Source organism: Cydia fagiglandana, chromosome 5 (assembly GCF_963556715.1).
Source record: "Cydia fagiglandana chromosome 5, ilCydFagi1.1, whole genome shotgun sequence".
Classification (NCBI taxonomy): domain Eukaryota; kingdom Metazoa; phylum Arthropoda; class Insecta; order Lepidoptera; family Tortricidae; genus Cydia; species Cydia fagiglandana.
This window is the reverse complement of record NC_085936.1, coordinates 16669831-16684316: the sequence shown is the minus strand read 5'-3', so window position 1 is coordinate 16684316 and position 14486 is coordinate 16669831. Positions and strand designations below refer to the sequence as shown.

At 35.7% G+C, this 14486-nt stretch overlaps 1 protein-coding gene across 2 annotated transcripts in view; it reads left to right on the top strand.

Annotated features, from left to right (window-relative positions):
- Window positions 1-648: 648 nt before the first annotated feature.
- Window positions 649-14486, top strand: part of LOC134664597 (uncharacterized) — a 344627-nt gene continuing 330789 nt past the window's right edge. For both annotated transcript variants that reach the window (XM_063521328.1, XM_063521327.1), the window contains exon 1: window positions 649-941. In XM_063521328.1, coding sequence (XP_063377398.1) covers window positions 845-941 — 97 coding nt within the window. In that variant the 5' untranslated portion in view covers window positions 649-844. The remainder of the gene's footprint in view (window positions 942-14486) is intronic.

The following is a 14486-nucleotide window of genomic DNA, read 5'->3' as shown; positions in this document are numbered from 1 at the left end:
CTTACAAGTTGCGAACTGCAGGTGACTGCAGTGATAGACTTTAATAATAATATATCGACACAGAGGTAAATCGACTACATTACGAATTATGAACAGTATTGTATTTTTATTATGTTTGAGAAACCTATCCTAAAACCGGTTATCACAATATTTTAAAACAAATGTGATGTGCCAAGAAAAGCCAAAATTATGGGTGTCATTTGGGCCTTAACTGCCGGGGGAGTCGGAGGAGTAGTCATAATAAGGTCAATTGGTCATAAGAAAAACATTGCGATTGACTAGCAATGTCGCCGACATATCAGTAACAATGTAGAATATCACCTCAATCCTCGTCACGTCTTTAGCATTTAGTCGAGACATCGAGTTATTCCTTGATATTGCATATTTATAAGTATTTACGTTGATAAAAGGAGTCGACATTAAGATAAAGCACGAACCGTTCTGTCGGTTGACAACTGACAGTAATTTTATTTGTCAGGACAAATTCGAGATAACGGACGTTGACGCTGCACCCTGAGGGCAAGAGGTGGCGCGATAGACTTGGGCATGGGCAAGTGTCGAGGCCGGGAGCCTGGGAGTGGTGGTAGCCGCTCGCGCAGTCAGTACTAACGCGCACGTCAACTCGCGCGCGCGCCGCCCGTTCACCGCGCGAACACTTATCGACTTATCGAAACACCGCAGCCTGATGTTCGGATTGGAAAGTAAACAAGTGATGCAGCGATAGTGGACGTCGCAGACTCTGCGGCGCCAAACACCCATGTGTGTCCTATCTGTGGAGATAACGTGATGTGACATCGATACCGTGCTTGTGTTATTGTGAAAGTGCAGCTAGTGCCCTGTGACAATGTTGAATTGCACCGACCTGGAATGCATCCTGCACCACCACCATTACTATGCGCACCTGCATCACATACATCATTTGCAGAATGCGCAAGACACAGGTATGTCTAGAAATGTCTTCGTATCGAACAATTGGAAGGCATTCACAATGAAACTGTTTGTTTAAGAAAGCGTTTGTTAATGATAACAATCGGCTGGCTTCTGGGTCTTAAGAGTCTTAGGTTTAAAATGTGTAGGTAGAATTTTCTGTAGTTACCTCAACACATTGGTGATTAGTTACTGCTGCAAACATTGCAATTGCTATCAGTGCCTTTGAAATTGATGATATAGGTAGATAAAAGTAAAATTAGCAAGACTTTAGGTTACTTGCTGCATTACGAAATTTTTCTTTAAAAATATTATAAGGACTATGAGGACTATGACCAAGGCGAAGTATAGGCATAGCAACTAAAAGAAAAAGTAAGTAAATAATGTCTTACAGGGAGTTGTTACATCAGATTTAATTGAAGGCCAATCTGTAAGTAAACAAACGTCAAACATTTAACTTCTATAAGTTCCAAGTTTACTTTAGGATTTTGTGGTAGGTATAAAACTACAAACTACTAGGCGTTCGCCTATTTTGATAAGCAAACGAGAACGAAACATGCGAATTATCGTGCCGATGCTGATGAAGTGATGAAACATGTTAGTAGCAACTGTATAACGATCATGACCTTTAAGAACAATGTAGTTAAGTAAATATGAATTCGGCGCATTTTAGGAGTTAATGGGCGACTGAAACAAGCGTGCTGCAATCGCAATACCAAGATATCTACCGTATCTGCGTTTAGAAACTAGTTCAAAAATGCACTTTATTGCATAAGAACATGGTACATAATTGAATGACATTCAAATGCACGGATGGCGGCTATGGTAAGCGCTAAATCGCAGGTGTTAGAGCATCACGCAACGTCGGTTGGCGGTTTTCTCTCAGAGGCGAATTGAGATTAGTAAAATAAGATATCGATTGGACATTAACGTATACATCCTTCTCGAACAAATATGCGAGTGCAAGCGGTATGCACTTGGATTAATATCAAAAGAATAGGTACCGTAAAATGGGGTGAGTAGGGTCAAAACTGAAATTCAAACCTCGATAACATTTTATTTTTACATATGAAAACTGAATGGTGTATATAATAAGTGTTCCGGACGTTAGTATTTCAGTTTTTATTTTATTTTGGGTAGTTCCATTTCATAACTTTGACGATAAAGAGGAAAACCCACCTCACCCCGTAGTGCCTCGTATTTGGGGTGAGAGGGGTTTTCATACAAAGGTGAATTTGCAAGATTGTTGGATCGTTTTTTTATTATGCGTATTACTATAGCTCCATTTTAAATTGGAATATATTATTTTTGTAGCAGTGGCCTTAAAATCCCTTCTCACCTCCCTCTCAAACCTTCTCTCCTCATTCATAACCCACCTCTCCCGGCGAAACCTACTCACCCCGTTTTACGGTATAATACTTTTTTAAATCTCAGTAGGTACCTACGCTTCTCTGTTATTTCATTTAGTCGAGCGACTTTGTACCTAATATATGTATACTCGCCGCGCGAAATGTACCAAATATTTTGTTCAAACAGTCGTTTTCTCTTCGCTAACAATATTTACGGAACTTTCTTCTGAAACAAACTGATTGTGTGGAATACCCCGCCTATGGGGAAAACAGGATATGCATATGCGTTATGTACCTATGTATAAATAAATAAATAAAATAATAATATAAATAAATAAGTTTTTTTTTATGTATGTATATCATAGTCGTAATTTACATGCCTACTTCCGTTATCTTTTTGAGGTTTCAGTTAATTCATTTAGAATTTCTAGATAACATGGTAATATCTTCATAAAAATATTATTTTCAAGAGAAATTTGGTATAATGGGAAAGATTGATTTGTAAGAATCACCAATTGATGCCGTAAAATGCCGTCAAAATAAAGGCGATTGATCTCTTTATGATTAAAACTAAAGAATTTGAGGAAAATCAATAATTTTCTTCATTTCACCTTACACAATACGGGAATGCAAATCGTTCGTGCTACACGCTCCAAATCACGAAACGAACCTAAATGCATTAATGAATTAGGACTTAATGAATATCGATTAAGGCAAATTTGTTAGATAATGAGTTGTGCCATTTGCTATTAACAAATGAGGAAACATGATTTTGTCTATTGACATATATGTCTGTGATAACATCGCGAATACCGCGATGAAAATTGAACAGTCTGAAGAAAATGAAGATTTTTTATATATATACTTAAATATTGTATAATATTAATGTGTGGTGACAAAACAGAAACAGAAGCACATTTACAATGTAAATTAAAGGTGGCAACAGGCGGTCTTAACACTATAAGCGATTTCTTCCAGATAACTTATGACTCTTAAGGGTCAAATAGAATAGAGTTGAATGACTGTATAATTACATAATAATTCCAATATTTTTGATTTTGATAATGCATTATTAAGTCATTAAGAGTTGACATTATGGTCATGTCACAATATTTGCAATGTCACGAGCAACCAAAATTTATAGAATTGCGTCATACGATAATGGCATTGCTTATGAAACAATTTAAAGTTAAATAGAACCTAGCCATTTGTATAAATAGCCGTCGGCGTCATTTAAAAACATCATTGTATTAAATGATTAACATATTTTAAAGGTTAATTGTAATTATTATATAAAGTTCGGTGCAAGTATTGAAAAGAATTTCCAATATGTACATTATGAGTGTGACTTTATTTTGTATATCTCACTACATCTGGGTATTATTATCAGCAGAATATTAATTAACCTAAGCGTTACCGAAGGTCTCCGTTTCGACTCGGGCAATCTGATTTCGTTCTCTTCTACAAATCTAGAGTTCGACCAAGAAAAGTCTGCAGAGATCTTGACAGCACACGCAGTGCAGTGTTATTTATACGCCATAATTTCATAGAAGTTTGACGTTTAAAATAATACCAGCGGGCGCAGCACGGTTCCATTTTTATCGACTATCACTATGCGCGTCCCGTTCGCACTTACATACTTGTTAGAACGTGACAGGCATGATGACAAGGGATAAAAACGCGACCGTGCTACGCCGCCAGCACGGATATCACGGTCTCATTTTTATCACTTGTCATGTCATGCGTCACTTTCGCACTTTCATAGTTGTTAGAACGTGACAGGCATAGTGACAAATGATAAAAAGGCGGCCATATTAGCCTAGCTGCAGTGAGTGTGCTGTCAAAACCTCTGCAGACTTTTCTTTGTCTAACCCTATCAGGTCGCAAATCTACCGTGAAATCGTAATCATTCACGCCTTTTAACACAATCAATATTTTCCTGTTAAATTTTATTGTTATTCATATGTGTATGGTGAAAGATCGTGGCTTCAAACCTCGAGTGTACTGTATGGAGCAGAAAAAATCGTCCTCGAAAATAATGCAAAAACACGACTAAAAATGTAGGATCCTTCTTCTTCCTTTCTTCTATTTTAATGCCGGTTTCGCCAAACCAGTTGTCACAAATTTGCCAATGTCAAGTATTTTGATGTCTGCACCTGAAAACAAAAGGACAATCAGGATTCTTATACACAGAGAAGAGGTTAATCACTACTTATGACGTTCAATAAATATTAAGTCGGCCATATTTTTGTCTAGGTATAGTTTTGGCGGGTATTTTGTGTAATTATTTTAATACACTGCAAGGAACAATGGTCGTCTGAGTTGTCCTAGTGCTCTTAAAACAAAAACAAGACGGATTGATCTGCGTCTGCGCAGACGGTGTAAGCACCAGACGTCCTTGTCATTCAACGTGGATCATATTCTTAATAGCTAATATAGAACCAGTATAAGCCTGAACTCTCATGTCATACACACTTGTTATTCATTTGAACATCAAGTTATACTTGGACCTGAGGCAAAATGTTTTGGAATTAAGTAGTAGTGGTCGAAGTCTTAAAATATTTTTTGGGTTCTTTGCTTCCATCACTTAATTGCTTACTTGTAGTTATAAATTATGTTGACATTTACACTTTACTAGCCGTGACTTTGTCGTATGAGGGCCGGTTGCACCAAATCGTCTGTCAGGCTGTGGAGTTAAAACATTCGCGAAATTTTATTTTATGGAAAAATTCATAGTCTTTTGGTAACCCTAAGTCATCAATCTGCGTCCACCCTCTCCCCCCCCCCCCCTAATCGTACTTTCGTACTAAATGTGAACCTTTTGCACCCCCTTCCTGGGGGATGAATTTGGTGATGAAAAATATTCTATATATCTTTTTTTATATAAGTCCCCTATCATTACCACAAGCGATTCGTTAAGTTTATGAACGATGGAGGAATCCACACCTACATAGAAACTGTCAGACTCAAATATATGTAATAGTATAATAAGATAATGATAGAAGGATTAATTACAAGTGAATAAGATGCAATGTGCGTAAATGATCTTTGTCTTTGCCTATTTGATTTTAAGTTATAACAAGCCTGATTTATTATCGGTGAGGCTAGAGCGACATTAAAGTTGATTAATGGCTAGGCAAATTGAAAACCTGGTAAAATTGATTAGGCAGTTTGGCTAAACGGAAATACATACATACCTACGTCGTAAATAAATTGTGATACAAGAAAAATATCGTATATAAGGAAACAAGTATTTTCGAAGACCCAGTTATCCTGAGGGTGGAAGGCCAGTAATGGCTGAATTTTTTTGGATTTAGGTAACCAAAATAGTTGGAATTGAAGTCGATTTTAGGAAAATTACCAGTAAAACTACTTATAATGAAGTCAGATCGTTAGTCCAGGAGTGGTTTTCTAGTAGAAGCTAGATTAAATATTTCGGATAAAACAAGTTAAAATAACTAGGTAGGTATGTAATTAAATAATCTGCATGAAGTTAACTCTTAAATAAATTCGTAATTAATAACCATAATAACTTCTTACTAACCACCTCAGTGAAATGCTTGGCTCCTATTGAAAGCAACGGCGAAGGAGCTAAGGTTATTAGATGAAGCATTATTATAATTGTCTTGTTTTGTCAATAAATTAAACCGCAATCAGTTTTTTCCGTAGTTAATGTTAACTCCCATTTAAAGTCTATTCACTCTTAACTTGAGTATCTTGTATCCTGACAGAGGTGATTAATTGCCGTTTAAAAGGTCATCATCTCTGCTACTTATAATTTAAACGAGTATAGAATTAAACTTAAAAGATATTTTGTTGTTTATACATATACCCTAGACTCCTAGAGGGACAGGTTACTAAATTCTATCACGATAGGCAAGTTTTAAGCGCTGTTGTTAATAATGTTTAAGCAATATATTTAATTACTAAAAATGCTGCTTAAATTAGGCGAGTAATTGAGACCAATGTTCATTGCTGCTCATTATTAAATACACAGACAGACGGACATGGTGAAGCTATAAGGGTTCGTTTACAATGATAACATAAAAAGGTCAAACATATGCATGTTTATAAGTCAAAAATATGAGCCGTTTTCTTTAAAGGAGAAGATGATACGAGGAGTCCAGTTGAGTAACTTAATAATTGACTATTATTTTCTTTCATCCATATATTATGGTGAGACTCGTGGCCCGCATTGTTTTATGCATGAAATGAGACCAGTCTGCTAATAATATCTCCACGTGATCTGATACCTGTAAGGCTAAGTGGTCGGCTCTTTAGTCTTTATCATTTGTCACCTTGCTGGTATGCCTGTCACGTTCTAACAAATAATATGTAAGTGCGAAAGTGAGGCATGGCATGGCAGGTTTTATCACCTGTCATGCCATGCATCACTTTCGCACTGTCGAGCGACCATGAAACCGCTTCTGGTAATGAAAATGATTTATTATAAGATGTATGATCCTCAGTCTGACAGCTAACTACTATCAATTTTACATTTAATTATAAAATATTTCCGCTTATTATAATTTTTTTCCTAGGAATATTAATACGAATAAGTACATGGTTGAGTGTGGCAGCGAGGTAGTTTATCGTCAAGAACAAGAAGTACCTACGGCGTGTACAGAATTTATATTCCAAATGTACTTGCTCATTTTATTGCTCTCGAAGTAGGTATATGCGTGTCTAGACGGCTCATGCGATAAAATGTATATTATAATTTCATTTCATCTATTTTACCGAATTCGAAGGAGGTGTTTCTTAGTTCTTAATTTTTTAAGTTTTTTATGTATGTTCGGTTTCTTGTAAAAGGCTAACAAGTTTGGAAAAACAGTATTTTGTCGGAAATCGCATACTTCACAGTTGTCACCAGGTCAGGTTCAGATGAGAGGATCCAGTAACGGTATCATGGCTGCATTTTTATCACTTGTCATGCCATGCGTCACTTTCGCACTTACATACATATTTGTTAGAACACGACAAATAAAGAGCCGACCGTATTAGCCCTACTGAAGAAATCCCCCTAATGGTTATTTGTGTATTTTTTCTCGCCAAACAAGAAACAACATTTTGGGAAGTGAAACTGCTAAGTCCGCGAAATTACGACATATTGTTTTGTAAGTCTCTTCTTTTTTGTTAAATGTAATTACTTAACACTTAAGCTAGTATTAGTATCATACGTTAATTGTTGTAAAATGACGGAACCAGCTTAAAATTTGGGCCATAATGAATGACCATAAACAATAAACATGGCAAAGAAACCATTAGCTACTGTTGTAACCCACACTAATGTAACTCGTTAACGTTTTACCTCGTTGGGCACAATCTTACAATTAGTTTCACATTTTATAACACGCGGCACTCTGTTTTAATTGTATTTATAAGTAGAGATGCACCGAATAGTGAATTTGGCCGAATACCGTATACCGAATATTCGGGCCCTCTCTCGGCCGAATACCGAATATTCGGCGACCGAATATTCGGCATGAGATGCGAATATTTTGAGTTACATTTATTATGAAAACTGTTCAACAACAAAGCACAACGTTTGCTAAAATATATTTTTAAAATGAACATAATTAACGAATGTAGTTAGAGTCAATCAAATCAGACCCATGATAAAAATAAAATATTTTGTAGGTAATCAACAAATGCTCATAAACGTGCCTTCGTATTTCAATACTTTCCAATAATACATTTTAAATATTATTTTTTCTTTTTAGGTGGGTGCAACAGATATTCGGTATTCGGCCGAATAGTAGGCAACATTCGGCAGAATACCGAATATTCGGCATAGTGGCCGAATACCGAATAGTTGCCGAATATTCGTGGCATCTCTATTTATAAGTACCTATGCATATATATACACGTCATAAAGAATTGCAAACGTAAATATATGTCTAATCTGTAAAATAGTTGGTATTGGTGTCAAAGTATGACGGACGCTAGAGCGGCCCGGGCCCGGGCCGGGAGCCCGACACTTCGTTTTCTATGACACATGATGGTGATCACGTGATACTTTCAATGGAAAATTGAAGTGTCGGGCGCCCCGGCCCGGACCCGGACCGTTCTAGCGAGAGTCATCCTTAAGGCATCCTTTAAAAAGTTGACATCCTCAGTGACTTCTCCGTTCATTATTTAGCCGCCAATCCAACATTTTCTAACATGCGCATTTGCGCAAGCACAACACATAGCTATAGTTCGTTTTTTTTAGCATTAGAAAGAACTTGCAAGAAGGTAAGCGATCTTAACATGTCTTTTAATTGAAAAACGCTTTTTAATAATCAAAAACGATTACTTATGAAAGCAGAAGAATATAAATGATTGTATTACTTGGATTCATAATTGTTACATATTTGCCGTAACTTATTTTTAAAAAGTTTTTTTTTTTCAATTAAAAGACATCAAGATTGTATACCTTATTTCTAATGAAAAAAAAAAACGAACTATAGGTATTCGATTTTTTTGTGAAATAGTAAATCATAATTAGGTACATGCTTAATAATATAATATGTATTCGTAATTAATAATTACTTTAGAAAGTAAATACATACCTATGTATACTATTATTACTATAGATAGAATAAAACGTCGCTCGTATCAGATAACCCGTGTGACAGAAATGAAAAGTAGTTTATCTGACATAGTGACATTTTTCTTCAAGTTGATAAGAAAACTGAAGCCGGTTGATTTATTTCTATCGCCCATGTGATTGTAAGTGACATTTTTCTTGAAATGTTGATAAGAAAATTGAAACCCGTTGTATTCGTTCTAGCAACTTAAGTAGTATGTAATTGTATAAATTGTACCTAATAATTTGGTATTACTTAATACTTATACTCAAAAATGTCTGGGAGACCGAGCTTTGCTCGGAAAACATCAAAACTCAAAAATGCGCGTTTTCCCAGAGATAAGACCTAGATCGATTTTTTGCTCCCGAAAACCCCCATATAGCAAATTTCATCAAAATCGTTAGAGCAGTTTCCGAGATCCCCGAAATATACCTATAGTTAAGTAATTAAGTATATAAATAAATATACATATATACAAGAATTGCTCGTTTAAAGGTATAAGATATATTACTGAACAGTTTTTCACGCCTCTGTGAAATGTGGCAATAGGTGTTCTAAATCTAGAAAGTAGAGTTTAGTCGTACCAGGTTATTCTATACTTTTACTTTCCACACACTGATTGGTTGACATTTGACCAATCTTAGCGCACCAAGTTCATTAGGTCATTTATGGTAGTGCGTTGAGTGCGTTATTGAATCCTCTCAAAAACAAGAAAGGTTGTTTACAGGCACAGAAAATCATCGCGTAAAGCGCTTAGTAAAAAAACCTTTAAAAAATACAAACAGTTGTTACGATGACTGTATTCAATTTGTTATTTATTGAGCCGATGGGTACAATTATGAGATTTTTTTATTGGAAAATGTTTACCATTTGACCACAATCTCACCTGATGGTAAGTGTCGATACAGTCTAGGATAGAACATGCTTACCTAAAAGATGTCTATTCACACTCAATTTTAAGAGGTCCAAGTTATAGTTATTAGTTGAAAAAAAAGAATAATACGTTCAAGTAAAAAATGTATTATAATAGTACATTATAGTAGTAGTAGTAGTGTACATTACAGTTCATTCAAGATTCATATCATTTAATTTTACAGTACACATATATAATTTACCGTCCTAGTGAGAATCTCGTCTCGTGAGGTAAGTATGTATCCTAGTGAAAGTCGAAAATTTGAGGGGCCATATGTACTTACTGTAAAACGGTTATGTACTATTATGTCACGATGACGTGTAATGAAATGGGATAATAAAACATCACAATGACATAACATGTAATAACCATGGTCAGTAAAACAGATATACAGACTCAGACGGTACAACACTATCTCACAGAAATTCATAAAATGTGCGTAACATGCCATACCGATTATGCAAAATACTTGCACAAAAAAAAAGTGGATACCGATACATTTATAACTACTTACAACCCTTGTTACATATTGTTGATTTTAGTATTTGATATGATGTTAGACAATGGTTAAGAATATGTTTGCATATTTTTTCATTGTGTTTACTGGACATAAATCCTACCTAAATAATCATTAAGTTATAATCTGGGTTTGTTATTAATTATCTTGTCTCGCACAGTATACCTAAATAACAGTTACACATAAACTGAAATAAATCTAAGAAAAAGTGACCAAGGCCTTCAGCCAGGGATGGAATCGAACCAGCGTCCTCTGCTATCGCGGCAGGTACCTGATGCAACACTTGCAAGATTTGTTATTAATTATGGTAGGTACCTATTCGTCAAAATCGAAATTGACTTGACCATGTCGCCTTCACATGTTAGTGTCCAAATAGGTAATGTAGGTAAGTTAAAACTGCAACCATTTCCAAGGACTTAGTAAACGATATATAGTGTAGAAGCGCTTGCGTCATGAGTCATGAAGGTAAAATTCCAATATAAATTTATTATGACATTTTAGTATAGTTTTCTCTAGAGCTTCTTGTTGAAACAACTGCACGTTAATTTGTAAACACGCACTCGTCTGTCTGGTAGCAAAACTCGCAAAATCATTTATAATTAAGTATAAGTTATGTAGTTATTCGTTGGCCTTACAAAACAGCGCAGTTATATGAAGGAAACATGATAGTTGACATCATATCCTGTATCCAAGCCAGTTCGGTTAAGAAACGTAACGATATTAGCAATAATATTATAATGTCGCGATTGCTTCTTGATTGATCCTTTCAAGGAAACTTCGTATTATACGGTTATACAACTAATATGAACGCTTATACGCTTGAATGGAATGAATGGTTATACGCTTTTCGGTGAAGAAAAACATCGTGAGGAAACCGGACTAATCCCAATAAGGCCTAGTTTACCCTCTGGGTTGGAAGGTCAGATGGCAGTCGCTTTCGTAAAACTGGTGCCTACGTCAAATTATGGGATTAGTTGCCAAGCGGACCCCAGTCTCCCATGAGCCGTGGCAGAATGCCGGGATAACGCGAGGAAGAAGAAGAAGAGATACAACTAATATGAAGATATGAAGGCAAGGTTAAGTCATAACATGATATGTTCGCGGTTTTGTTATTTAAGGTTAGTGTTTCGCATTGACAAAAATAATCACAAGATCCTAGTCCTTTATTTCGCAAACACGTCAACATCGATTTTATATACCTATGTTTTAGTGAACGCACGACTTTTAAATAACGGTCATCTTATAATGCAAGCGCGTCTACCTATACATACATATACACATGTGTAGAAATTGGTCTTAATGTGCTTACTACCTACTTGCACTTATGCAACATTAGTATTAGGTACCTACATCAAAAATACAATGAAAAGGGGATACTTAGCATTGACATTTCTATAAACATTTACTCGTTTTCATCGCTTTTAGGTGTACCAACTTTGTGCAGGAACTAAAGATGTCTCTGTTCAGCGTAACACCTATAATTTAGTATGTAAAGAGGCTATTTCCCATGGAACTAGATTAAGCTTGATCGTAACGATAGTTGATAACGTTAGTTTTAATAATCTATGGAGAAATCAGGCATAATTGTCTGCACAGGGTTCCGGATTGCAGTTATTAATTATTAAATTTAATATCTACGCACTAAAAAGGCACGATATTACTTATATGAAACTATTTGCTCAAAAAAAATCGCATACCTATAAATCTGTACTTCACAATACTAATCTACCAATTTATTTACACAAATAATAAAAAAGTTAATTTAATATTTAGAATGGAATTTGCGATAGCATTTCACTGTCATACTTAGTAAAAACCAGTCTTATATTCTTTCCATTTATATATGACAAACGTCTTTCTGGTCATAAGGCCTACGGTTTGTGAATGCACTGCCAACTCCCAGTACTCGACTATCGTTCGATGCACATGGCTTTCCAGTCAACACATTTTAAACTTTAACACCATACAATAAAGCCCAAACTAAGAAATGTGTCTCAAGTAGTTAAAGGTAGCATAAAGATGTTTACAACTACTACGCATGCCTTCGATTACGGAAATCGTAAATGCCTTAGATCTGAACCAGCACTTGACTTACAATGATCTAATTTACTTTCCTGCTATCACTAAATCGATGCTAAAACATGAATATTAAGGTTTAAATTACCCTGACAAGTTTACCTAGGTAATCTTATGTCTTACTTATCTTTGAAAGTAGCAATCAAGAATCTTTCGAAACTCGCGCTTAGTTTAATAGTGTCATTGGAGTAATGGAGTCAGGCACTAGATATGACATATTCCCTTTACATTTACACTTTTATTAGACTTTTACTCTGACTTATACTCTGTATCTTTAGGTATTTAAATAAAAGTAAACAAAATCTACCCTCAAATGGCTCATTAATCTAGTTGAGGGTAGATGAAAACGTTACATGATCAAATAATGTAGGCTAAAGTCAGGTCGTTCAGTGACAGATCCAGGCGGTTTTGTATTTGGTTGGTTAACCAATAAATGTTAGAACTACCCGAAAATGTACAAATTGTTTCTTTACTTTTACTTATTCCGTCTTGAGGCTTGCCTGTGAATGTAGTACTCGTGGTCGATTCAAACTAAGATCTGCATAAAATCTTTAAGGATAATTATTTGAGAAATTAAATTTTCCATAAGCAGTAAGGATTTCAATAAACCTGATTTGAAATTACAACGGGTATGAAAAATAATAAAACTGAGCCCTGTAAAGATGCCTAGTAAAAATATATCGGACAAAATAATGAAAGGAACACTCTGGGATCCACGAAAGATCGACCAATTTTTTTAAAGAAATATTTTAATTTTTTTTCCTGAGTGACCACTGTACAATTTGATCTCTCAAAACATTAAATAATGTTTAGATTGTAACTAGAGGATGTCTCAATCATCACTCGTGCATAATTTCGTAGCTATTTTTATTTCTGCTTTCTCTTTTCTTCATGTGAACGTCTAATGATAGCCAATTAATGCTTTCGACGCTTGTCAGCTCGTCAATTGTTTAAACAATACAGCTCACTTATGTTCGACCTTTGTGCTGGAGATAGTAGCGAGATTCGTGTCAGTAGTTACACAAGCGTTCGCATCAACGTCAAAGATATGTATACAATCTTTGCCTTATTACAATTGAGTAAGGTGTACAATTGTTTACATATCTTTGATGTCAACTGTGGCTCTCTTAGGAGACAAAGGCAGTACTGTGAATGAGGAACAAAGGTGGTTAATGTATTTGGGGTCTGAGGCGAGCGGAGCTGTTTATCTGCCTACAACTTTTATAACTCATTTATATGAAGGTTTTGCAAGTGTAGGTGCACTTAAAATATGTCGTTTATAACATTTAGTGCAGCATTTCTGGAAAATCCCAGACAAGACCTAGTTTCTTCTCTGGGTTGGAAGTTACGTAAATATTTGTCATTACACTTAAATGGGGATTTCCAGTAGGTATTACTAATACCTACTAATAACAGTAAGGATGTAGCCAGACAATAACATTTCGTCGGTTGTCTTTCGCCCAGTATATTCGGCGTGCTAACAGGGCGCTTCTGTAAAAAAACCTGTTACCTGAAACATTGCTTAGATGAAAAAATAAATGTATTTATGTTTGTAAGGATTCGGTAATCTACAATAACTGTCACGGCTTGAGAAGCGTGTCTCTCAATATCAGGCGAGTCGTATGCTTGTTTGTCACCGTAAAAAAACACTGTTTGGAACGGTACTTACTATAGAATCCATAGTCCGTTGCCAACCATTTCCATACTCGTACATTATATATGTACTTACATTTCACAGTCATGTAGTAGTGATAAAGTTCAATGCCTTAGAATAACCTGTTAAAGTTCAGGGTACTCTTGAGCAGTGAACCCTGTTTTTATCCATAAAATATGTCCATGATCACTGTAAAGGGTAAGGTAAACGTACTAGTGCTCGACATGCTAATGCCCAATAGATGACACCTTGCTGTCACCTCGATTGACAATTTACTAAAGTTTCAAGATGACATGTACTGGGACCGCGTAGAGCACCAGTACGTTTACCTCAATCAAAATTACCAGCATGTAGACGACTAAATACTTTTATCGTACTTAATATTCATCATCATCATCATTCTAGCCTTCAGTCGCCCACTGCTGAGCATAGGCCTCTCTTCGTGTACGCCACTTATCCCGGTCCTGGGCTAGTCTCA